The following is a 23,583-nucleotide window of genomic DNA, read 5'->3' on the forward strand; positions in this document are numbered from 1 at the left end:
GCAGTAAATGTTCTCTATAATAAGTCTATAAATATAGTATGTCATGTATGCTTCTTGAAGCCCAAATACTAGAAAGGAGAACATTTCTGCTTTGCCTTATGGTACTTATGCTGCTAGGAAATTGCATTCACGCTGGTATGAAATTGATCTCCCTATACCTATGTATGCGTTTCCTTTTAACTTCCAACGGGAGTGGAACAAGTTATCAGGAATTTTGTCAATTCAACCGCAGAATTTCTTTGGACCCTTTCAGTCTGGAATTGTTTCGCTGATGTATGTATGTTGTCTGCAGAGCATTGCGGAACACTCGATGTACCGGATGTCCCTCTTTGCGGAATGGTTTGTCGGTACTGGTGCGAGAGCACTCGGAGGCACGTCAAGAAAGCCTACTGCATCGGCAAGTCTCTTCTTCACAGTCACTGCGTTTGCGTCGTTTGTGACTAGAGTTGCACTCTAGCATCATGTCAAGCAATGGACATTGATGTGCAGTAATAAAATCTCGTGCGACATGCATGTGAGGACATTGGTCGGCAATTTTTGGTTGTTCTGTTTGATTTGATTTTGCCGTGCATAATCTTAGATTTATTGGTTTTGTGTTTGCTTGGACTTGCTGTTAGTAAGTTTGGAAATAACCATATACAACATGAACCAAGCTTATTGTACTTGCAGTCTTCACCGGAGAGGTAGGAGGCTTCTCCTCTATCAGCATGCCCAGGATGTAACTCACGTACTCGTGCTTCTTGCCGGATTCGGTGGCTCGCTGGACGTTCCCTATGGATCGGCGTGTCCAACAACGACAATTTTGGGTTAAAACTTATACACACAACACATGTGCATGAGATTACACCTTGATGCGACAGGATGCTTGCACTTTGGGTTCCCCATCTGTAGGGCTTTATTCCAACAGACCTTTGGGCAGAGAAGGTCAGACAGATACATGCTGATGCACAACATTTCTAACACTCGGGAATCGATCAGCCCAACGCCTATAACCTGCAACCAGTACAAAAGGGAAGTTAGATAATGTCGTTTCACGTCACACACATCGAATGAGGACCATGTTTACTGAGCCCTTCTTTAGTGATGTTTTACTGAGCCCTTCTCTGCAATCGGATCTTCAAAAGGGGTATTCTACAGTAGTGTCACATCGTAACAACAATTAAGCGAGTGTGATGTTCTAGACCGCACATGGTTCTATACAAGTGAGTTGTTGGTGGGGCTGCCCGCCTGGTAATTGAATAGGACATGAAAAATTAACTCAAATGATAGGATATTTAATAGGTTAGATCAGATCACATATATTCAATGTGCACAATTAATTTTGAGTAGGTCCCAAATTTACATCGGCATAGATATAGACCAATATAACCACATTAAATGGATACAGTCATAAAAAGAGAACTAGTTTGTACAAATGAGGGCAATTACAATGCTACATTGTGTACTATATCTTAGCCATGCAACTAAGCAAAAATCTAATGTGGTACCCTATGAGGAAAGAGAGAGCAACCTTACCTTAATCTACATATAGATCTTGGTAGAAAATCCAAGACATTTCAACAAAATTCTCTCACAGAAGACATTAAATGAGGGTTGTATTAGATACAACACTAAGATATAGGAAATCCAATTCGGCTCTTGGAAGCATATGCTCCTGCCCATCAAAAATATTTTTTGCAGACGTCCAAAAAAGTTGGAAAAAAATAGATGTATTCATTGTCACACTAAGATTCTACCTGCAAATTTTTAGGAGGAAAGATTAAGTATTTTGATCTGTGCAAAAAAAACAAGTCGAATGACAATGTTACCTCCAAATATTACACTTTTTTTGCACCGACGAAGCACCGTCATCCCGTTTCGCATGAAAATTATCAAGCACACTCATTACACTAACAAAAACATCTACAAAAAAAATCAGAATTTTTAAATTTTATTTACTACTGAATTTACTGTTCATCAGGGAGCATATGCACCCCAGAGCCAAAACGGCCCTCCCAACCATAGGCCCATATAAAACAGTTCATCCATGGGCCCATATGCTCGTGCCTTGGGCTGGCTCGGGTGCAAAATTTGCGTTGCCCGCCAAGGATCCATGGGCCCATATGCTCGTGCAGGCAGTGGCCGAGCTTCACTAGGGCCAAGGGGGGCTATGGCCCCCTCCTACCCTAGAGAAAGTATATGAAATAGGGATACTCGTTTCTGAGCCAGGCTGATTCGTCAACGGCACAGACACAATCTACTGTTCTTTGCTCTGTTTTTTGTTTTCCGAAAGACTGCAGGAGAGCTACTGTAATAATTCCATTGAAGAAGAAGAGAGGCCGATGGCCTGGTACAAGTGTTAACCTGAACCAAAAGAACCAAAAAGAAGGGCACAAGAAAAATACATCAGGAGCTGAGCTTTGCTCAAAGCTTCCACTACGACCAGCAGCACACTAGTCCAGCTCAACCTGGGTCCAAGGGAATGGGACAACCTGCAAGTTTCCAGGCTACTACCTCATCTCTGATCCTTACGATCAAAGCCGGCATCGGGAGTTCCTTTAGGTGGAAAATTCTTCTATTTTGCTCAAGCCAGATTTCCTAACAGTTTAGGGTCGTCAAACCCCTTGCACCTTTACAGCTTGCCATCTCTGTTCTGTCACCTAAATCATGAGATAGAGACCTCAATGTTCCCGACTTCCGGGGAGAACGATGGCAGACTAGCCGTGTTGGAGAAGGTTTCCCAAATCCGCTTTGACCATTTGCATTCAGAGAGCAAATGCAAGGTAGTCTCAAGGCATCACATGCATAGAGGGCAAAAATAGTTATTTTCCCAGCCTCTTAACAGTCGCATGTCCGCAGTAAGGATCTTTCATTCCATAGCCATCCAGAGGAAGATCTTGCATTTGGCAGGCGTCCAAACTATCCAAACAGAGTTGTATAGCTTGGATCTAGTAATTCTCAAGCTGGAAGTGGTATGCCAAACTTGCAGAATAAACCCTATCAGCCGTAAGCTTCCAAATAATTTGATCATTCACCGCTGGAGCTAGGGTGATGTGCTGAAGAAGATTTGCAAAAATAAGCAGCTCTTCCGTCATGTCATCCGTCCAGACGCGTTCCAGATTGTGAACCCAATTATCAAGTTTCAGCGCATCAGCCACCATTCTGCTCTTACGAGCAAGAGCAAGAGCAGAATCAATGAAAAGGGCAGGGGCTACACTTGTCGTCACCAATCCGTTTAGCCATGAATCCTTCGAAAACAGGGTTGTTTTACCATTTGTCAGTGGTCACCCTTGATGTTGTTGCAAACATGGCGAAGTCATCGTCATCACATGGGTCCAGCAGACCCAGGGTAGGCAAATGCGAGGGTGTCCATCTTAGCCACAACCTACGTAGATGGAGAGCTCCACTTAATGTGTTCATATCCTGAAGGCCAAGACCACCTAGGAGTTTCGGACGGCAGACCACATCCCATCGAACTCTACAATTTCCTCCATTGCATTTATTCTCACCACACCAGAACCAAGCTCTTGTGCGCTGGTCGAACCACATGGGTGGCCGATGTGTGGTCAGTAGGTAAACCGGTAGAGACCTTATCACTGCCTCTGCTTCTGGCCTCCCCTGCAAATTAATCAATCTAAAATGTCAGCGCTCTACGCCCCAAATTTATTAACAGTTGTATGTTGTATTGAATGCCCTGCCTCAAAGAACAATTAAGCATTTTTTTCAGTACGCACTGAGCATCTGCAAACCATCTCGGTGTTCTCCTGCATTGATTTGGTCCTCTCGATGTTCAGCTGCTCATCCATACCTAACCAAAGATTTGGTCCCACGAATACAAGTTGTAGAAATCGCATGCATCACCAAGAAAGATGTAAATACAGGATAATATGTTTATTCATCAATTTACTAATATTTATCAGGCGATCCATCGGGTGCCCATGCGCATGAACTTGTACCCATTCCTTACCCACGGCTAATCGGGTTACCATGGATAAGACCCATGGGCGAATTTAGCGACCCATACCCTACCCATTCGGGTCGGGTGCCCATGCCCATGGGCACCTGGACCATGGGTCAGATTGCCGGGTTGAGGCACCATGCAACTTAGCCCATCCATTTCTCAAAAAGAAAAAATCAACTTAACCCATCCGTATCTGCCCTCCAATCCTAATCGAACGGCCGACCGTGAATCTAAGCAAAATCACCTCAGTACTTGGCCATTTCTCTCATTTCTCAGCGAGCTGGCCGAGTCGTTTCTCTCCCGTGCCCGCCGCAGAGGAGAAGGACGGCCGCCGCAGCGGAGAAGCTCCGGTCCCTTCCCCCCGGCCTCCCCCCCGTGTCCATGGATCCAGCCCCCGACGACGAGAACCCCCTCGCCGCCCTCTCTCTCCGCGGCTCCGACCTGCCCGCGCACTTCGCTGCCGGCCACGAGATCGACGAGGACGATGGATATGCGACGGCCGCGTCCAGGGGCGGGAGCAGCGCGGCCGCCGCGTGGACGAAGGGGCACGATGAAGAGGAAGGGGGCGCCGGCCCTCCCAGCCCCAGCAGCAGCGGCTACGCCGGCGAACGGGGCAGCAGCTTCGCCTCCAGCACGGGCGCCGGCGGCATCGAGGAGCCCGACGCCGCTCCACCCCTCTGCCCCGGCGCCGAGGACTGGGCGCAGGGCAAGAAGCACGCTGACGAGGTGTTCCTCAGCTTAAATCATTCTATGATTGATCTCCTTACACTACACGCAGTCACGCACCATTGTGATTCACCTACACATGGAGTCTTGTTTGTCTCTTGAGCTACATCAATCGTCTAATTATGAATTATTTACCCCTCAATTCATTCTTCATTGGTAATTTGGATGCCCAGCGATGACACTAGTTAAGTAGCTTCATTGGTAATTATGTACCTTTAGTGATGATGCGTATCCATGCTCATCCGTAATTTCGTAAATGTATTTACTCATCTAAAAACTACCAAACTCGTAAATGTTTTACCCTAGTTGCTACTGCTGGAGTTGTACCCTGAGTGTGTTCCTTTACTCGATGTTCCAGGATGATGGTTCAGCTTCATGGAGGAAGAGGAAAAAGCATTTCTTCATCTTGAGCAATTCCGGCAAGCCAATATACTCTAGGTAAGGTAAGATCACTTATGCAAAAATGATTCATGATAGAGTTTACCAGGAACTCAAAACGATAACATGCCATTTCCCTCATCTTATTTGACTTCCTAGGTATGGAGATGAGCACAAGTTAGCTGGGTTTTCTGCTACATTGCAGGCGATTGTTTCTTTTGTTGAGAACAGGTATGCAATGATTAGATTTGACTGCCTTAACCTTTTCCTGTGGGGTGTCGGCTGTGCTGATTTGTTCCTCTTGGTGATATTCTTTTGTTTTTATCCAGCGCTGACCATATCAAATTTGTGAGAGCTGGAAAACATCAGGTCAAGTGGCCTTCCTTGTCCAAAATTTACTCTGTTCATTTAATATTAGTTCAGAAGGACAATGCATGCGTTCTTCGATCGAGGCCTGAACAATCAGACACCACTTAAGATGGACATTTCACTTGCAAACCCTTTTATGTACTAACTGTATTATACTACTAAATTGATTGTACACTCTCCTTCCTTACAGATAGTTTTCCTTGTCAAAGGTCCTATATATTTAGTTTGTATAAGCTGCACCGAAGAGTCATTTGAAGGATTGAGGGGACAACTAGAGCTCATGTATGGTCAGGTGCTTCCACTGCTGCATTCATCTTAACACATCTGAATTTCTTCTATTTTTATTATGATTGTTGTACAGCCATGTGTTTCCATACCTATCCTGATTTCTCTGTCTGAAATCACAAACTTGCAGATGTTGCTTATTTTGACAAAGTCGGTCAACAGGTGCTTTGAGAAGAATCCCAAATTCGATATGGCACCACTTTTAGGTGGCACAGATGCGGTTTTCCGATCTCTTATACATGCGTTCAGCTGGTCAGCTTGTTTCCTTTTCCTTTCCACTTATCTCATCTTAATTCATTTTGGACTTTAGTGCTTAAAATTGATATCTTACTGAACCATTACACAGGAATCCTGCTACATTTCTTCATGCATACACATGCCTTCCCCTCGCCCAAGCAACAAGACAGGCTGCTAGTGCAGCTTTGCAGGACATTGCTGATTCAGGAGTTCTATTTGGACTGTTGATGTGTGATCACAAGGTTTGTCCAATTTCCTGCCATGACTTTCATTTTGATACTAACCCCATTTGACGTATTCATCTTACTGTGCTGAGGCTATGCTTATTTGGTAAGATGTACTCCCTCTGTTCCATAATATAAGAGAGTTTTTTACCCTAGTGTAGTGTAAAAAACGCTCTTATATTATGGGACGGAGGGAGTAACACTTTTCTTATTATAGTTACTTCTGAACACTCTTTAGGTGCCACTCGAACTTTCTACAGCTTTATATAACATGAGCATAAAACTTATTTTATCGTCAGTCAGTTACGTCTTGTACCATATCCAAAATGATATTCCACATTTCTGAGAACTTCCGTAGAAAGCTTGCCATTTGTGTTCTTTGGTATCCCCATATTAGAATCTTCGATCTCTCCAGTAGAGTTGATGGCTTTTCTCCAGTAGTATACGGCTTTTGAGCTTGTAGCTTGACAAAGGGTGCCAGTACCATTATAGATTGCTCCTTCTAGTGCTATTATTTGTTATTGTGTGCTTCTGGCATCCGATCAGAAGGCACCAAACTTTATTGCTACTGTTTGGAGACATTTAACGTAAATCATTTATTTTCCTTAGTCCTATGTGTCCGTTTTTGTGAGAGCTACATTCATTTTTAATTTCAGGTTTGTCCAATTTCCTGTCAGAACTTCCATTGTGCTACTTAGTTCACTTGACTCTTTAATCATACTGTGCTCATCCGGCTTATGTGCTAAAATGCCACTTGACATTTCTAAAGGTTCATACAACAGTATCATTAATCTTAATTTATCGCCAGTTAATCAGTTACGTCTTTCACCGTATCCAAGCTGATATACCACATTTCTGAGAAATTCTGTACAAAGCCTGCCACTTTTGTTCTTTGGTATCAGATGTTTTCAATTTCTCCAGCAGAGTCAATGACGTCCGTGCTCTGTAGCTTGGCAAACGGTACCAGTACCAATTTAGATTGCTCCTTGCTCATGCTAATGGTAGTTATTATGTAATTCTAGCCAATTGCATCTGCGATCCCATCACGAGACACAGAACTTTGCCATGCCAAATATTGCACTTATGATTGCAACTTTGCTAGTCTATGGAGATGGATAACGTAAATCATTTATTTTCCTTAGTCCTCTGCATTCATATTTCTGAGAGCTACATCTTGGTTAATTTTCAGGTTATTAGTCTTGTGGGAGCACAAAAGGCAACTTTGCATCCTGATGATATATTACTACTTGCAAATTTCATATTATCCTCCGAATCTTTTAGGTAATCTTCACATACTATCTCAAATGAAAAACCTTGACCTGCAACCATCTTACAAGTTTGGTCTGTTTAATGCAGGACTTCGGAGTCTTTTTCACCCATATGCTTGCCAAGATACAGTCCTATGGCCTACCTATACGCTTATGTTCATTTTTTTGATGTGAGTAAAACAGGTGCATCTGAATATGCATGTTCACGTCAGTGTGCCGGCAATATCTTCGTTATGAGAATCATGATGCATGTCTTACGACACAGATGGAAACTTGTAGAAGTTTATATGCAGTGCCGATCATATTTTATTTTTAGTTTAGGTTTGAGAAAGTCATTTTATTATATTAACTAATCTCTTCTCCATGGCAGGAAAATACTTACTTGACTCTTCTTACTCCGAGATCAGATGCCTTTTTTGATTTGAAAGATTCAAGGTGAGCTGCACAATAAAATGTCGAATACTCGGTTAAAATATTCACAAGATACTGAGTGCACGCTGCCTAACATGTACTATGGAACTGAGGCAACTATTCTTTTCTGAACAATGTCTAGGGCCCGTATTCAGGATGTTATATTGAAATCGAATGTCCTTCTTGAAGTACAAAGGTCTTTACATGAAAATGTACTGCGTGTTGAAGATGTCCCTATTGATCTTTCTTCTCAATCTACATCAGCTCCTGCACAGTCTTCTCAAGGCCTAAATTCTCAACCGTTGTCTTCTGATGAGGTAATTGGTGGACCAGCTGGACTGTGGCATTTTATATACAGAAGTGTTTATCTTGACCAGTATGTATCGTCTGAGTTCCCCTTGCCCATAAGAAATCCAAAGCAACAGAAGAGGTATTGAATATTGATGACAGTACTACTACATTATTTACTTCCGTATTACTGAACCGTCTTTTGAGAGAAAACCTGGTGTGTGCAGATTGTACAAGGCTTATCAAAAGGTTTATGCTTCCATGCATGATAAAGCAACTGGTCCACACAGAACTCAATTCAGAAAAGATGAGGATTATGGTGAGTTGCCCAGGCACACTCCACATCTTACTTCGTGTGTTTGGAATTTTTTGACAGATCTGATTGTTTCAGTTAGTTGATTCCTCCAAGTTAAAAATTGAGATGGCAAATTCTGACTTCAGATTTTTAAGCATGGCAAATTGAACATTTTTATGGTAAACTATGTTGTCACGAGGATGGCAAATTTAGCTAGCATGGCAATTCCTGGAAAAAAACTGAAGATGCAAGGATTCGCCATGCTTGTTAAAGGAAATTGTCATCCTCGCGACAACATAATTTGCCATCTTGGGCGTTCATTTTGCCATGCTAAAAATCTGACGTTTGATTTCTAACGAAATCCTTATATGATGTGTAGGTAGCAACTATAGAAATATGCAATTCGTTCTTAGTGTATTTTTCTGCTCCGATAGCCAATTAGCCACTACTAAGATGCCCGTTGGGATCTAGATATCATCACATCAAATCATTTATCTGGAAACAAAGGTATGTATAAATTGAATTTGCAGAATAATAAAGACAGATTTGATCAAGCTCCACTCATGTCCATAACTCTATGTCAGTGTCTGGGAGCATAGTTGAACTAGAAACTACTCCCTCCGTTCCCAAATATTTGTCTTTCTAGAGATTTCAACAAGTGACTACATACGGAGTAAAATGAGTGAATCTACACTCTAAAATATGTCTACATACATCCGCATATTGTGTCCATTTGAAATGCCTAGAAAGACAAATATTTAGGAACGGAGGGAGTATATAAGATTTTAGTTCGACTATTGTTGTACCTGGAGCCAGTTATAGGGACGAAAGTCGTGGCCATTTAATGACATGTTCTACCTTCGAGAGATATGAAACTATTACCTTTATATTCTAGTTGCTATGTGATTCTAATACCCACACAGATCTATTCACATAACACAGTTGTGCGATCTGAACTTCTGCAAGCATAGCGCTGTGAAAAAAAAAAAACTTCTGCAGTCTTAGCTATTTAAGCAAACACTACTCTGAAACCAGCAGGGGCATGCAGTATGCAGGGAAATAATAGCTTGTGGGAGTACATCTTTACTTTAAGATCGGTTTTGAACGTTTGCAAACACAGCCAAAGGTGCAGTATGCTGTTCTATTTTACGTTGAATTGAAACCACTTAATGCAAAGACCTAGAACCGTCAGAGGATCAGTAGAATAATCCATTCTGTTCACATAGGCGCATGCCTGTAGCTGTAGGGAGCATAACTGGTAGCTGTTACGAGCCGGCAGATATCTCATTGCTTGCTGCAGTTGTGGTTCTGTGGCATTGATGTCCCAGGAATACCTGCACTGTCGAAGTTACTAGCTCAAGCATGCTGTTTCCTGTTTGCCTAAGCGTTTCAAGTTATTTTGTTACACAACCAATTTCCCTTTTGTTGCAGTTATGTTTAGCTGGATAACCCAGGATTTTGAGCTGTATGCAGCCTTCAGTCCACTGGCTGACAAGGTTGGCATCTATCTGCCTACATACAGTTCAGCGATGCGATCAATGCATCATTTATAGTAATACTGTCCTGATGTATGTAATCTTACTTTGGGTACACACATTTTGCTTGCAGACCCAAGCGATCAAGGTATGCAACAGAGTATGCCAGTGGATCATGGATCTACAAGACAGAGTGTTCATACACGGAGAAAGCACCATTGCCTGGTGATATTTTGTCTTGTATGTAAACTCGTGTACTTTTGTTTTTGCTTCTTTCGTCGAAAATTTTCATGATTCATGTGCTTAACATGCTGACACAGGCAATACCATCACTGTTGGGGAGATGTATGAGGTTTGTCTCTCTCTCTTTAACACCATTACAAATGTAAATGTGGCCCTTTCTTTATTGAGTGAATTCCGGTTTTTACCCTTTATTTTGACATTTTTGACACTAATTACCCCATTTAGCGAGATTTCATCCATTTTACCCCATTTAGCAAAAGTGTTACCACAATTTACCTTGTTTAAAATTTTCTGAGCATTCTGACCGGTGGGTCATAATTGTCAGGTCTAGCGCTGGCATGCCACGTCGTTGGTTTTTCCTGCTTATTTTTCTCACTGCTGAACCGGGCCGCGCAGGACACATCTTCTCCCAACCGGCTCGACACGATGAAGATCACTCACATCACATCAAACGCACAACGCCCGAGTCAGCCGCGCGCCACGCTCGCCTCCAGTCACTTCTAGCTTGAGTTTCCTGCCCCCAATCGATTGCATCGCCTGTCTAGGCTTCCGACCGAACGCACTCGTCAGGCTCGCTTGAACCTAGGGTTAGGAATTGTCAGACAGCGGCAGCGATGGGTGTTGAGGGGCCGGCGATTTCTTACCTCCACGAGCAGGGCCGTATGGGCCGTGACATGAAGGTAGGAAATGACCCCGTGGATTCCTATGGCTCCATCAAGCTCGCCGAAAGCGGGCTGGGCACGTGCATGTACGTGACCCGCTGCACTCAGTTCTTCTTCTTACTTTGGCGAGGGACCTCATTATTGGTTTTGAAACGCTAGCTAGATCGATTCACCAGGACCAAACCTGCAAGCTAGCTAGACAAGGAAGCTAGCACAGGTGGATTGATGAACAGTGCCACATGCACATGCACGCGTACGTGAACCTGGGCTTTGCACTAGCGCTACATCCGATCGGTCGAAGAACAACTGCTTAGACTTTCCACAGTGGGAGTAACATAGATAGTAACATCACACATATCTAGATTAAATAGATGATGTGGCATGCAATAAATAAAGAGAGAGATGAAAGTGATAACATAGTTAGTTACTACTAATATGAGTAACATCACACATATCAAGGCAAGATGTGTCTATAGCCTAATAAATAAAGTGCTTCATGTTACCACACATATGTTACTCCCCACTATAGAGGTAGTAACATAGACTAGTAACATGTATATAGCACCTAACCCTAGCCAAACGAAGCCTATAGGTATCCTATGTGAGGACTGCCTCCTGCCCTAGTCGGACGTGGACATCGTGGTTTATTCCAATAATCATCAGGCTGTGCTCAGTTGATGGCGTGTCTGTGATGACGGTGCGATCATGTCGGGCCTGGCCTGTCGGGAGAAGCTAGGAGGACCGGTTCAATAGGGAGAAAAATAGACAGAAAAAAATCGTCCATGTGCCATGCCAGCTAGACCTGATAATTGGGACCAGCCAGTCAGAACGGATACAAAATTTTAAACAGGGTAAATTATGGGAAATTTTTGCTAAATGGGGTAAAACGGATGAAATCTGGCTAAATAGGGTAATTAGTGACACAAATGTCAAGATAGGGGGTAAAAACTGAAATTCACTTCTTTATTCATGATCATTGTTCAGGACAAGTTAAGGCCAATAATTGGTTTTTATTTGTATCTTGTCGATGCTGCGATCCATCGGGCGCCATTCCTTATTTCTGTAACTTTCTAATTCCCCGGTTTGGCGATAGTACATGATTGATGCCTGAGATAAGTCTGAAAATACACTAGTTTCAAGTAGCTTCGACGAGTAGAAAATGTTGGCGAGGGAGAGAAGAGGTGCTACCATGGCCCCCCAACCCATCGAGAGCCTGAAGGCGCCGATATGACAGGCTTGGGGACCGGCTGCACCTGCTGCGGTTTGCGCCACCGCGCCTGCCCTGCCACCAGCAGGTTCTCCAGCAGACGCCACACCTCCATCACTGCCTGCAGTAGCTGCCCCTGCTATGTACTCCGTCCGTCCCATAATGTAAGACGTTTTTGCGAGCCAACAGAGCTTGGAAAAACGTCTTATATTGTGGGACAGAGAAAGTATTGTATTGTACTTAACATTGTCTGGAATTAGGCGTACTTGAGGAATTACTTCTCTGTGTTGGTCTGTGCATACTTGTCAAAGTACACATCATAGTTGGAGGATAAGGCAAGGGTTATTTTATCCAACATGGTTGGCAGCATGATCTACGGATTGGTCCTCCGTCACCATAAGCGATCTATAATCTCTTTATGATTACTACTTTTCGCATTTTTTATGTTTTTTTCTTTTGCGAACCTGTTGCGGCTGTGTGCATCTTACTTATGCAGAGATCCGGTGTAATGCTCGAATCTATTGAGTAATAAGGCGCTCGTTATCGGAAAAGCCTCATGAAACCTTGCTGATTAGTTAAGCTAGTAAAATTATGCGAAATAATAATGTAGGCATGCATGAGTGTCCAATCTTAATCGCAGCTTGTTAATGTATATCCTTTACATAGCACAACAGGTCTGTCCCTGTGCAATACTTGTACGTACGTACGAGCCGGCCTAAACTATGCCCAGTTGCAGTTTTGGAGATGCATCTTTAATTAGACAGGTTCAAAGCACAACACAGAAGTTGATTCCAGCACCCAACGCGGATCGTGCACGCTAGAAACGTCTTGGGAGTTGGGAGGCATCTTGACGCGCAGAGGCAGGTGGTGCCATCACGCGCTTCAAAGCTCTACTGTTAACTCGAGTAGCAACATTTTTTGTTCAATAAAAAAAGGAGTGTCAATTTTTTGTGTGAAGGGCAGCAGTATACGTGTAAGTAGCATCATTTTCGGTGAAGCACCTGCTGCGGGTCTTGGAAAGCATGTGCTCCCTCCGTTTCTAAATATAAATCTTTTTAGGAATTTTAATATGAACTATATATGAAGTAAAATGAGTGAATCTACACTCTAGAATATGTCTATATACATTTGTATGTAGTTGAAATCTCTGAAAAAGCTTATATTTAGAAACGAAGAAAGTTCTTCCAACAGGCAGGTAAGCTTTATTGTGTTCCGTATATATATATATATATATATATATATATATATATATATATATATATATATATATATATGGACGCGGGAGGGTTTTTTATGCCTTAACAACATCTTTTATTCAATAATAAATACAGAGCAACCCCACGTCCACGGGAACGATCGTGAACGGCACTGATCTCAAACAACAACAGTACACAACTGAATTTGAAAAGAAGAACTACAATGAGGAGATCGATGCGCAACATCATGACTAACAGTACTTTCAAAGGCGTACTTCATCAGGGAACCGACTTCAGCGAATCATGAAGCACGAGTTAGAAATGCAGTTGCAGTTAGGATTCGTGCATGCAGTCCACTGGCATGATTGCATACAGTAGTACCGCCGCTGTTGCACTCCCTCCTCAGTCACCATGACGATGGTCTCGTTTGAAACCCGCGGCAGGCGAGCCATGGCCGTTGGAGCCACCGCGAGCTGCAAAAGCACCATTGCAGCCACCAGGGCCACCATGCCGACTGCCTTGTTGCCAATCTTCATACTGCGAGCTTGACTAGCGAGTTGTGATTTGGTAGGTTTGTTCGTGTGTCTGATCTGCTCAGCTCCTATCGTCCTCTGCCCTTTTATAGGCAGCAGCGGCGAGATAAGATCGGAGCCTGCTCTCAAACTAAAATTATGTGAACCGGTGTTAAATACATCTTGGAGATTGATGGCAGTACCAACGGATACAAAACATGGGAGTATGGGATGATGGGTGTGATTGCCATGTGATTTTCTTTTGCCTTTTGACTCTTGGTATCATTGGGAAGGGTTACATGCATTGTTACAAGCACGTTGTGACCTGCAAGAGGCAGCGCCACCAACGATGCGCCGCAAGACGCGGATCTTGTGGCCTAAACCGGCTAACAGTTTAACGAATCTCAATGGGCACTAGTAAGAAACTGACTCCACTTCACTTCAAATGAGCTAGACTAACAGATTAACTACTGACTCCACTTCACTTCACTGTCAGGCAATTTGGCCTAAGTCGCTCATTTGGGGTAATGTCAACAGACAATTATATTACAACAAAAATTCATCACACACCATCACAGTCAGCAGTGTGACCCACTAGTACCACTAGTACAGAAAAGCCGATTAATAGCATGAGTGGCGCGGGGCATGCCCACTGGTTTGGTGCCACTGATAACAGGTTACCACTGACGTGCCAGCCCCACGCCAATGGTAACAGTTACTAGTGCCGTGCCTAAACCAACAAACCACTAATATTCCAGATAGCAGTTGTGTGCCCTCAAATTGGCACACCACTAGTATTCTAATTACCAGTGATGTTCCCCTCAAATTTAAAACACCTGGAACTCTACATTCCTAGCCGAATTTGACAATTCAAAAAAATTGAAAACCGCCAAAGGCCATTGAAATTGGATGTAACTTTTTGTGTAGATACTTTTCGATATAGATCTCAGCTCAATCCAAGTTCATATGCAAAAGTTACGGCCATTTTGTCGAGACAGCCCATTTTTGCAAATTACTCGATATCAGCGGTAGATCCAATTTATTAGTTGTGTGCCTATTAGTAGACCAATCCTAAAGTTGAACCTGCCGATGATATAAAGCACTACTGACAGAACCTTGTGTGGGACACTACTAGCTGGTCCTTATAATTTATATATTATTTTTCACATGTTCTTAAAAGGGACAAAAAAACTAACATGCCATGTCCTTTATATGGATATTTCCTTGTGACTTTTCAAGATTGTTTACACATAGAAAATTATATTTAACCTTAAAGTTAATTAAATGAAGCATCTATTTAGATGTGGTAACATAATAGTGTAAAGTTCATGAAGAAATAAAACTATTATTTGAATAACATTTCAAAGTTATCTAAATCATCTTAGAACTATTGGATGAACAAAGACATAGTTTGAGTCATGTATTTAAATGAGCTATAAATTACATTTTATTAATATGAGATATTTAAAATTGTGTTAGAATATCATGAAATCCTTTATATGCTTCCAATAATATTACAAAACTACCATAATTATATCATATTATTTGAATGAGTAAAATACCTACTCAAAGTTCAGACATGCATGTGTATATGCGAGGACCCTGGTTAGCCTACTTATGTTCACATACGTGACACAACGAAAACTCTATAAACCTAAAAACATGTTCAAAACAAAGTGTAAACACCTAAATCCGAATTCTGAACTGTAAACTAAATCCAAATGAATTCGAGGGTATAGATTGATTACGAGTAAACTTAGTACTGCAGATGCTAAACAAGTACTCTAGTCACTGACCGGTGCCAAACAAGCGACAACCAGTAGTTTGTGTTGAAATATATTGTCTGTTTCTCTCCATCAGTTCGGACTTTTGAAGTAATTGGGTGGAGCATGGACAATAGTTTGGCCGGTTAGTGATGTTCATCTTATTACAAACAAGCCGAAATAACAGTGCGGTTAGTAGATTGCGTAGGCCCAATCTAGCATATGAATCGAGCCGGAAGCCATAGCAACACGGAAATTATATTGAAACAAACAAAATTAGGAGTACAACACAACACGGATGCATCCTGCAGGCGGTAGCTAGCTTCCTCCCCGGCCGGCTAGCTAGCACATCATCCATCCATAGGGCCGTCTGACCTTGCCCGGCTGCATCAATCTACTTGCTCCCACTGGCACTACAGCTAGACGGCGAATCCGGCGTGGTGTTGCACCTGCTGACGCACTCGGTGTTGCACGACTTCTTGGTAGCCTCCTTGCATGACTGGCATGTCGGTTTCTCGGAGGAGACGGCCGCGGGGACGCCGCAGAGACCATTGCACGCCGCCGACTCGAGGTAGGAGCACGCGGTCTCGCAGAGCGAGTCACAGTCCCGTGGCGCCGTTCGCCGCACGGACGACGCGGCGAGCACCACGCAGAGCACGATGGCGCCCAGCTTAAGCACGGATGAGGCCGTCACAGAAGAAGCCATGGATGGATGGAGCTAGGTTGAAGAAGGGTAAACAGTACTATAGGGAGACTAGACTGATGAGATGCAAACAAGACGTCGGACAATGGTGTTTAAAAGGCAGAGGGATATTTATTGACACTAGCTACGCACTTCAGGAAGCATCTCAGCTCTGGTGTATCCTATCCACTCTGGTGGAACGTCCGATCTCGCGTTTTGTCCATCCATGACCGTTCGATGCAACTTATCCTATGATACTCCTCTTGTCCCATAATATAAGATCGTTTTTCAAGCTAATAAAATATATTTTTTCTCATGCAACACATGCTTGTTGATTAATCGCGCGGGAAGGAGCTTTTTCCCTCTAGCTGATCCCGAAAACAAGACGAACTTATTGATTGCACTCCCCTGCAACACAGCTGCAACCAGCGGTTAAACGGGAATCCAGTTGCAGGTTTCCCCACAGGGTATCTTCTCCATTTGTACTCCCTCCTGGCTCACCATGATGGTGGTCTGACTCTCGACTGAAGGCCGGGGCAAGCGAGCCATGCCGTCGGAGCTACCCCAAGCTGCAGAACGGCCATTGTAGCCACCAAGGCCACCGCCCACCGCACCAACTGCCTTGTTGCCGATCTTCATTGTATACTAGTTCTCTGGGCCACCAAACAAGGGAGGTGCAGCATATCTCAATGGATCAATATATCTCAATCGAATCTTTTTTTGAACAAGGGAGATGCAGCATCACCACCAAGAAAGCGCCAATCTCAAACAAACTAGGAACGCGAGTCACTTGATATCAAGGCCGCCTGACAAGAACATGGCACTTGAGTACTTTTTTTAGACAAATGGGCACTTAAGTGCCGCCAAGGAGGGGAAGCCGGCCTACTATGCACCTGGTGGGCCGGGCACAATTCGGAGTTCAACTACTACACGGGGCGCCCCATCGGATTAGAGTGCAAGACAAAGATCTATATATATGCTGGCTTAGTTGTAAACGATCAGGTTTCTATCCATAAAAGGATCTCGAATCATGTAACTCTAACCTTACATATCTACCTATATAAGGTAGGGTAGGGACCTCCTGGTTGGTAGGTTCAACCATAGACGCACTATTCCATACACACAAACCCTTGTGACCTCGAGAACAACTCCCGTGCGTCAAGACCAAGACTCGGTATCACACTCAGCATCATCGGCAACAACAGGAGTGTATAATTTATGTGTCAAATGTGCTACCATCACAATTTGTGTTCCGTACTCTTGCCCAAACTATTGTTGCCGGAATCAAACACCAACGACTGGCGCACCAGATAGGGATGTGCACGATAAATTCCGTCATCAACCTCGACACTTTGCTATTGGTTGTGTAATTGTGAGAAAGTAAACACAATGTGTTGCATGTTTCATACTTAAGGCGCGGTACCCATGTTGTATGATTGGGATAGCAACATCAAGTTTTTTTGGTCACCTCATCCTTTCCATGACTTGTTTTTCAATTTATATATGGAACTTGCATCAATTATCTATAATATAAATAAATTGGAAAATAGATCAACTATCAACGGAAACTAAAACTTCTAAAAACTTGTCTTGAACGTTTTGGGTAAACTTTCTGAAACTTTGTCGGGGCTAGCTGAATTATGGAACAGGACAACAACAAACATACAAAAACCTTGTCAAATCCGTATGAAACTAGATTGAAATCCCACCCGACATTTGAGTCAACTGTCAACTACAATGATGTATGAACCCCAATGTCAAACCAGCCTAAACCTGTATGAAGAATCGGTGAAACTTATTCAGTTTTATGTTGAAACAAGGTTCAAGTTGTGAAATTGTGTGAACAATTCTGGAATGGTGCTGAAACAATGTGGGAAAAAGTGAATACGGATGAACTAACTGCAATCGTTCTGAAACTTTTCAGAGAACATACTGATACTACAACGGAATTACTAAAAATTGGTGAAACCTTTGAAGTTTCTATGTGAGAAATTGAGAAAATTATGAAACCCTTTTGAAATAATTTGGAACTGTATGTGAGAAAATGCATGTAGAATTCTGAGAAAAAAAATATGAAACTAGTCTGGAATCATTTTGAAACCAAAATGGATTTTCAGAAGTTTATTTGGAAAATTTATGAATCAAAGGTTTTGGGATCAAGATATGCAACAAAGTATGCCAATGGATTAGGGATCTAGTACAAGACAGAGTGTTGATAAACGGAGAAAGCACCATTGCTTGGTGATATTTTGTCTTGTATGTAAATTCGTATTTGTTTTGTTTTGTTTCTTTAGTCGAAATTTCTCATGATTCATCATGTACTTATCATACTGACACAGCCACACAGGCAATACCACCACTGCTGGGGAGATGTGTGAGGTTCGTCTCTCTCGGTAAAATTATCACAAATGTAAATGTGGCCCTATTAATGATGATCGTTATTCGGGACAAGTTAAGGCCAATAATTGGTTTCTATGTGTATCTTTTGTCGATGCGGTCGGGCGCCATTTCTTTTTTCCATGTACTTGGCCTGTAACCTTTTAGTTCTCTATGGAATCCAAATTACGTCATACATATAGGTTTGGAGTAACTGTTTTTCTTCCTTTCTGTATATTCAATCAATTCAGAAAAGTTTAGTCTAAAAACAGTAGTACGCACAAAACTTTTTCATAGTAGCTGGCACCTTGGTTTCTTTTGTAATAGTGTATGACTGGCGCCTGAGACAAGTCTGAAAAATGAAAATACACCAGTTTCAAGTAGCTCCGATGAGTAGAAAATGTGGGTTGCACACCACCGCGGCACCGGCCCTGCCACCACTCACCATCAGGTTCTCCAGCAAAGGCCGCGCGTCCATCACTGCCTGCAGTAGCCGATGCCACTGCGGCAGCGGCGCCTTGGCCGCCAGCTGCTTGAGCGCCGCCTCGCGATGGCGATGGCTGCAAAGATGGGGGTGATCGACGGCCGGCGGGGAGAAGAACGGGAGGCTCGCGCCCGAGTTGCTGCTGCTCGATGTCACTGTGGCCGGCAGCTGGCGGGTCAGCAGCAGGTTTTGCCGGAGCTCATCGGCTGTGCATACTTGTTAAAGTACACATTAGCTAACATTGTAAATGTACTCTACTTATAACATGGTAACTGGAATTACTTTTACTTCCCACTGTTTGCATGTGCATACTTGTCAAAGTACACATCTTAGAATTTTATATTTTGAGTTCTGAAACCCAACACTTGTTTCTGAACTATTACCATGTATGTACCACATGTATGTTCAGTGTAAGAAAAATGCATTTGTTCCGTGTTCGTATTATGTTTGCTTTGTTTCATATGTGCACATGTGTTGATAAGTTAAGAAAAATCCTATCTAGCACAAAAACCGCTGTAAAGAAATGGTTAGCAGATCTAATCCCCAGGCTTAATGCGCTTGATGACGCCTGAACCTTAAATGTTGCACAAGCAGCCAAAAGAACCTGATATTACTCTGAAATCCAAACACTGAAGCTACAAGAATAAAATTGTGCAATGTTCGGCGATCTCAATCAAATGAGGTAGACCTCACAGACAGGAGCAATGCAAATAGATTACGAATCGAAGCTACTGTCATAACATAAAAGAGAATTCTGGCAAATTCCTAAAACAGATCTCGCATTACCAAAACAAGTCTACAACATCTGAAGCATATTGGAACATTGTGGCAAGGAAATGGCAGGTGCACCTGTCCTCCAAATTTACATTCACAGTTTTGGGGTTTCAAACTTCTGCTGACATATAACAACACGAATTAATAGCCAAAGACTGGATTCAGGGCGACCGGCGTCTTTTCCTGTTCCTTTTCATGTTCAATCCTTTTAAATTGAACCAGGTTTCAACCTCGGCAGAGTAACGGACTGTTTTGGCAGCCCCATGCACACCCTCCTCAGAGATATTACAGCAGCCTATAACGGTCAGTGACTCCAACTTCTGTCTACGTGCCAGCTCAGCCATCCCATTGTCTGTCACTTTCTTGCATCGGCGGAGTGTGAGACTCCTCAAGCAAGGAGCCTGAATAATGAAATTCATACCAGCATCAGTTATAGAGCAGCAATCCACGAGCTCAAGTGTCTCCAGGAACTGTGAGGATGAGAGGCACTTCATCCCCTCGTCATACAAAATACTGGCACCATTTAGCAAAAGGGCACGAATTGGACAAGATTGGATTAGCGTCATAATGCCCTCTTGTGTGAAACCTATCTCAGTAGGCCAATTGGGTCCGCACAATGTGAATGTGAGCTCAACAACCTGAAGCATAGGGCAACTGAGAGCTAGAGCCTTAAGGCTAACATCAGTCAACACTGTCCTGAACTGATCATCTTCACAATGCAGAGGCATGAGCCGAAGTGAGATGGTATTAAGGTTGCTGCACCTCTGAAATAGTGCAATCATCTCATTCTCTTTTAGACCAATAACATACTCCAGGTAAAGCGTCTCCAATGCTTTGCACTTCCCCAGGAGAAAACGAAGTCCAATTTCTTGATCGGTTATAATATGAGCCAACCTAAGATCCTTTAAGCTATCACAGCAGATTTCATAACTATATGGGTAGCCAAGCACGTAGGAGGGGTCATAGGAGTAATTTCCAATGATCCCAAAATCAAACTTTTGGAGATTTGCCCATCCTGGACCAAACTTTAAGAGGTCATACTGGTTGATTTCATCACAATCCTTTACAACAAGTTCCCCTAGTGATCCATACCTCCCAAGGTACTCCAGCCACTCCACATTGTCTACTTCCATACAGTCAACAAGGTGGAGAACCGAAAGGTGCCTGCAACCAACCGCCACACGAAAAATCCCAGTAGAAGTGACTGCTGGTGCACAGTCCAGCCTGAGCGACCTCAATTTTTTGCAATCAGCTAGATAGCCAAGACCAGAGTCACCAATGTATGAGCAGAAGCTTAAAGCAAGATCGGACAGCAAGGGGCAGTGAGAAGATAGAACACGGAGGCCTTGGTTGTTCAACTGGTCCCCGTTGCTGGGCTTCCATCCAGAATAGTTGATCTCTACTTTCGCCAAATTGAGGAACCGGGAGAAGAGCGACACCAAGGCTTCTGTAGAAGGGTCGAGTCCACAGCCAACGAGGATAGCATCCCTGTGCTCCGCCTCGACAGTGTAGAGCTGCTTCGACACAAGGCAAAGAGAATTAAGATGACTTGTCCTGGTAATCCTCTTGACGATCTCTGCAAGCAGTGGCTCTGGGAGATCCTCCATTGAGTATCTCAGCTGCACAACTTGGGCAATCTCAAGGCTCTGCAGGGACTGAAGTAAAGATTCATTGTCAGAATGGAACACAGCAAGATATAACCATATGACAGCTGTAAGAGCTACTCCCTCCGTCCCATAATATAAGAGCGTTTTTTACCTCGTTTTTTACCTCAGTAAAAAACGCTCTTATATTATGGGACGGAGGGAGTACTATAAAAGGAAACATCAGTGAAATATCAAACTTTTTAATTCTAGTTTGAAAGATTCATGCGCTTATCTTCACAGCGAATGGTAACCAACTGCAAGCTAATATTTGCATCCAAATCATGGAACAAAAGATACTACAAGGAAAAATTAATCAAATGGCCTAACATATGAAATTGCTGCTGGGTGGGGGCTGGGGGGAGGGGATAGTCTAAAAACACACCCATTAGAACAGCAAGTCCACGAGATAATCAAGCATCCACCTGCTGAACTGAACACACATCTGGAAGGACCTAGCCAGTCAGATGAAGATAGCGATTTCTAGACACTCCAGGACAGGTTTTCTTTATTAAAAAAAAGGGTTATTTCCTCTAGAATTTCACAGATATTCCAGGCCCATACGCGGTTGGCCAACTGCATCAGCGGAGCCAAGTACACGGTGGAAGAACGGATCGCACGCAGACATCGCGGCACGGGATCAACAGAACTCAGGTGGAGTGGAATAATCGACATCGCCGCGGCTGGCGCAGCCAATGTTGCTCGGAAAGGGAAGGGAATGGAGCCAAATCCTTACCTCGGAGGAAGCAGCGACCAAGAGAGAAAGGGCAGCGCCGGCAGGGAGGGAAGAGCTGGGCGGAAACGGCGGCGACCAAGGGTTGGAATGGGTGGGGAAACCTCCGCGGCGAGGTCACTCGAAACCCTCGCCTTCCTCGCGGCGTGTAGTCGCTTTTTCCTGTTAGGTTTTTTTTTTTTTGAGACAATCTTTTTCCTGTTAGGTGACTTGGGCTTTGGCCGACTTGATGATGATGAGGCCCATATTCGACTGGGGACTTTACTGGTCGGAATGTGTGTGTGCTTGTTGGGAGCATCTTCTAGAGAGAAACAAATCGTAATCCGATGGACGACCGGCCTATTTCATTTTTATCACTGCTTCATATTTAAAACTATTATATATATATCATAAAAGTCAATTTATTTAAAAAAAAAACTACCGCACAATAAAAATATCCATGCAATGTAAAAGTTTGTTTTCAGAATTTTAAAAGTTACTCGTACCATTCAAAAGAATAATCATGTACTGTAAAATTTGTTCACGACATTTTTTAAAATATTATGGAAATGTAAAACTTGTTTGCATAATTTGTAAAAAACAATGTACCATTAAAAAAATTAAGGAAATTCTAAAAATGTTTGCACATTTGAAAACATGTTTCATAACAGTTTTTTTTAATCAACAAATTAAAAATTATCGCCATTTAAAAAATTCATAATATATAAGAAAACTTATGCAATTAGAAATGTTCTAACACTTAAAACGGTTTTCTGTGTATTTAAAAAATGCAGTGTGCATTTTAAAAGTGGTTAACACTTATTCTGATAAATAGTCAACATGAATTTAAGAAAATGTCCAATGTGTATCTAAAAAATGTTCAACATATATACAAAAATGGTCAACGTGTAATCAATAAAAAGTCGACATGTACTTTCATATGAAAAAGAAAAAACCAGTAGGAAAAAAGAAAGCAAGAAAACCAAAAAATTCCGGATGGAAAACCCACAAACAGGAAGAATAAAAAACATGCACAGAACCTTCCCAAAAACCAGCCGAAACTGGTCAGAAGGTTCAGCCAATTGGTCTTTACATGCTTCCCAAAACTGCTTCTTGGGTCGGCCAACTTCAGCAATCCCTATAGGCAGAGGCGAGTCTACTAGGAGGGCTTTAACAGGCTTAAGCCTACCCTCCAAATAACAATATTTTTTTACTACTACTAGTACTTTCATCCCAGCTCAACAGTACATCTACTATCGAGTAGCAAACACACAACGCCGCACACGCCCAGCGAACAGGCACCACACATGACTGCCCAGCCTCTATCTAGTAATCACTAGTTCATGTACAGTTAACTAAATTAGTGTCCAATGCAACTTACTTGCAAAAAAGAAGTCTACAAAAATGAGTATGCATGCATGTACTCTCGCACA

At 42.8% G+C, this 23,583-nt stretch overlaps 2 protein-coding genes across 6 annotated transcripts; one reads left to right on the forward strand and one right to left on the reverse strand.

Moving 5' to 3' along the window:
- Positions 1-4,248: 4,248 nt before the first annotated feature.
- Positions 4,249-11,814, forward strand: LOC123145941 (vacuolar fusion protein MON1 homolog). 5 transcript variants are annotated; one of them, XR_006472556.1, is made up of 17 exons: positions 4,249-4,666; positions 5,025-5,104; positions 5,204-5,275; positions 5,374-5,413; positions 5,604-5,705; positions 5,829-5,950; positions 6,045-6,177; positions 7,349-7,440; positions 7,516-7,597; positions 7,798-7,862; positions 7,981-8,268; positions 8,354-8,445; positions 8,801-8,928; positions 9,853-9,917; positions 10,030-10,136; positions 10,217-10,248; positions 11,786-11,814. XR_006472556.1 is itself a non-coding variant. In XM_044565475.1 (16 exons), exons 1-15 carry the CDS (start codon positions 4,322-4,324, stop codon positions 10,245-10,247), a joined length of 1,701 nt encoding a protein of 566 aa, XP_044421410.1. In that variant the 5' UTR covers positions 4,252-4,321; the 3' UTR covers position 10,248; positions 10,465-11,814. The 5 variants fall into 5 exon arrangements, 4 of the variants coding, with proteins under 4 accessions (XP_044421410.1, XP_044421411.1, XP_044421409.1 ...); XM_044565475.1 differs by lacking the exon at positions 8,801-8,928 and having other exon boundaries at positions 4,252-4,666; positions 10,030-10,121; positions 10,465-11,814; XM_044565476.1 differs by lacking the exon at positions 8,801-8,928 and having other exon boundaries at positions 4,252-4,666; positions 10,030-10,121.
- Positions 11,815-19,596: 7,782 nt separating this feature from the next.
- Positions 19,597-22,435, reverse strand: LOC123145942 (F-box/LRR-repeat protein 14). Its single transcript, XM_044565478.1, has 2 exons — positions 22,175-22,435; positions 19,597-21,450 (listed from the first exon to the last, which is right to left on the reverse strand). Exon 2 carries the CDS (start codon positions 21,400-21,402, stop codon positions 19,957-19,959), a length of 1,446 nt encoding a protein of 481 aa, XP_044421413.1. The 5' UTR covers positions 21,403-21,450; positions 22,175-22,435; the 3' UTR covers positions 19,597-19,956.
- Between the last annotated feature and the right edge of the window lie 1,148 nt (positions 22,436-23,583).

Source organism: Triticum aestivum, chromosome 6D (genome assembly GCF_018294505.1).
Source record: "Triticum aestivum cultivar Chinese Spring chromosome 6D, IWGSC CS RefSeq v2.1, whole genome shotgun sequence".
Classification (NCBI taxonomy): Eukaryota; Viridiplantae; Streptophyta; class Magnoliopsida; order Poales; family Poaceae; genus Triticum; species Triticum aestivum.

Bases quoted from the DNA above. Each gene is read 5' to 3' on its own strand.
- LOC123145941 (XM_044565474.1), top strand. From the start codon at position 4,322: ATGGATCCAGCCCCCGACGACGAGAACCCCCTCGCCGCCCTCTCTCTC. The intron at 5,105-5,203 runs GTAAGGTAAGAT...TTGACTTCCTAG, and splicing joins GGCAAGCCAATATACTCTAG to GTATGGAGATGAGCACAAGT. The intron at 9,918-10,029 runs GTTGGCATCTAT...TTTTGCTTGCAG, and splicing joins TCAGTCCACTGGCTGACAAG to ACCCAAGCGATCAAGGTATG.
- LOC123145942 (XM_044565478.1), bottom strand. From the start codon at position 21,402: ATGGAGGATCTCCCAGAGCCACTGCTTGCAGAGATCGTCAAGAGGATT.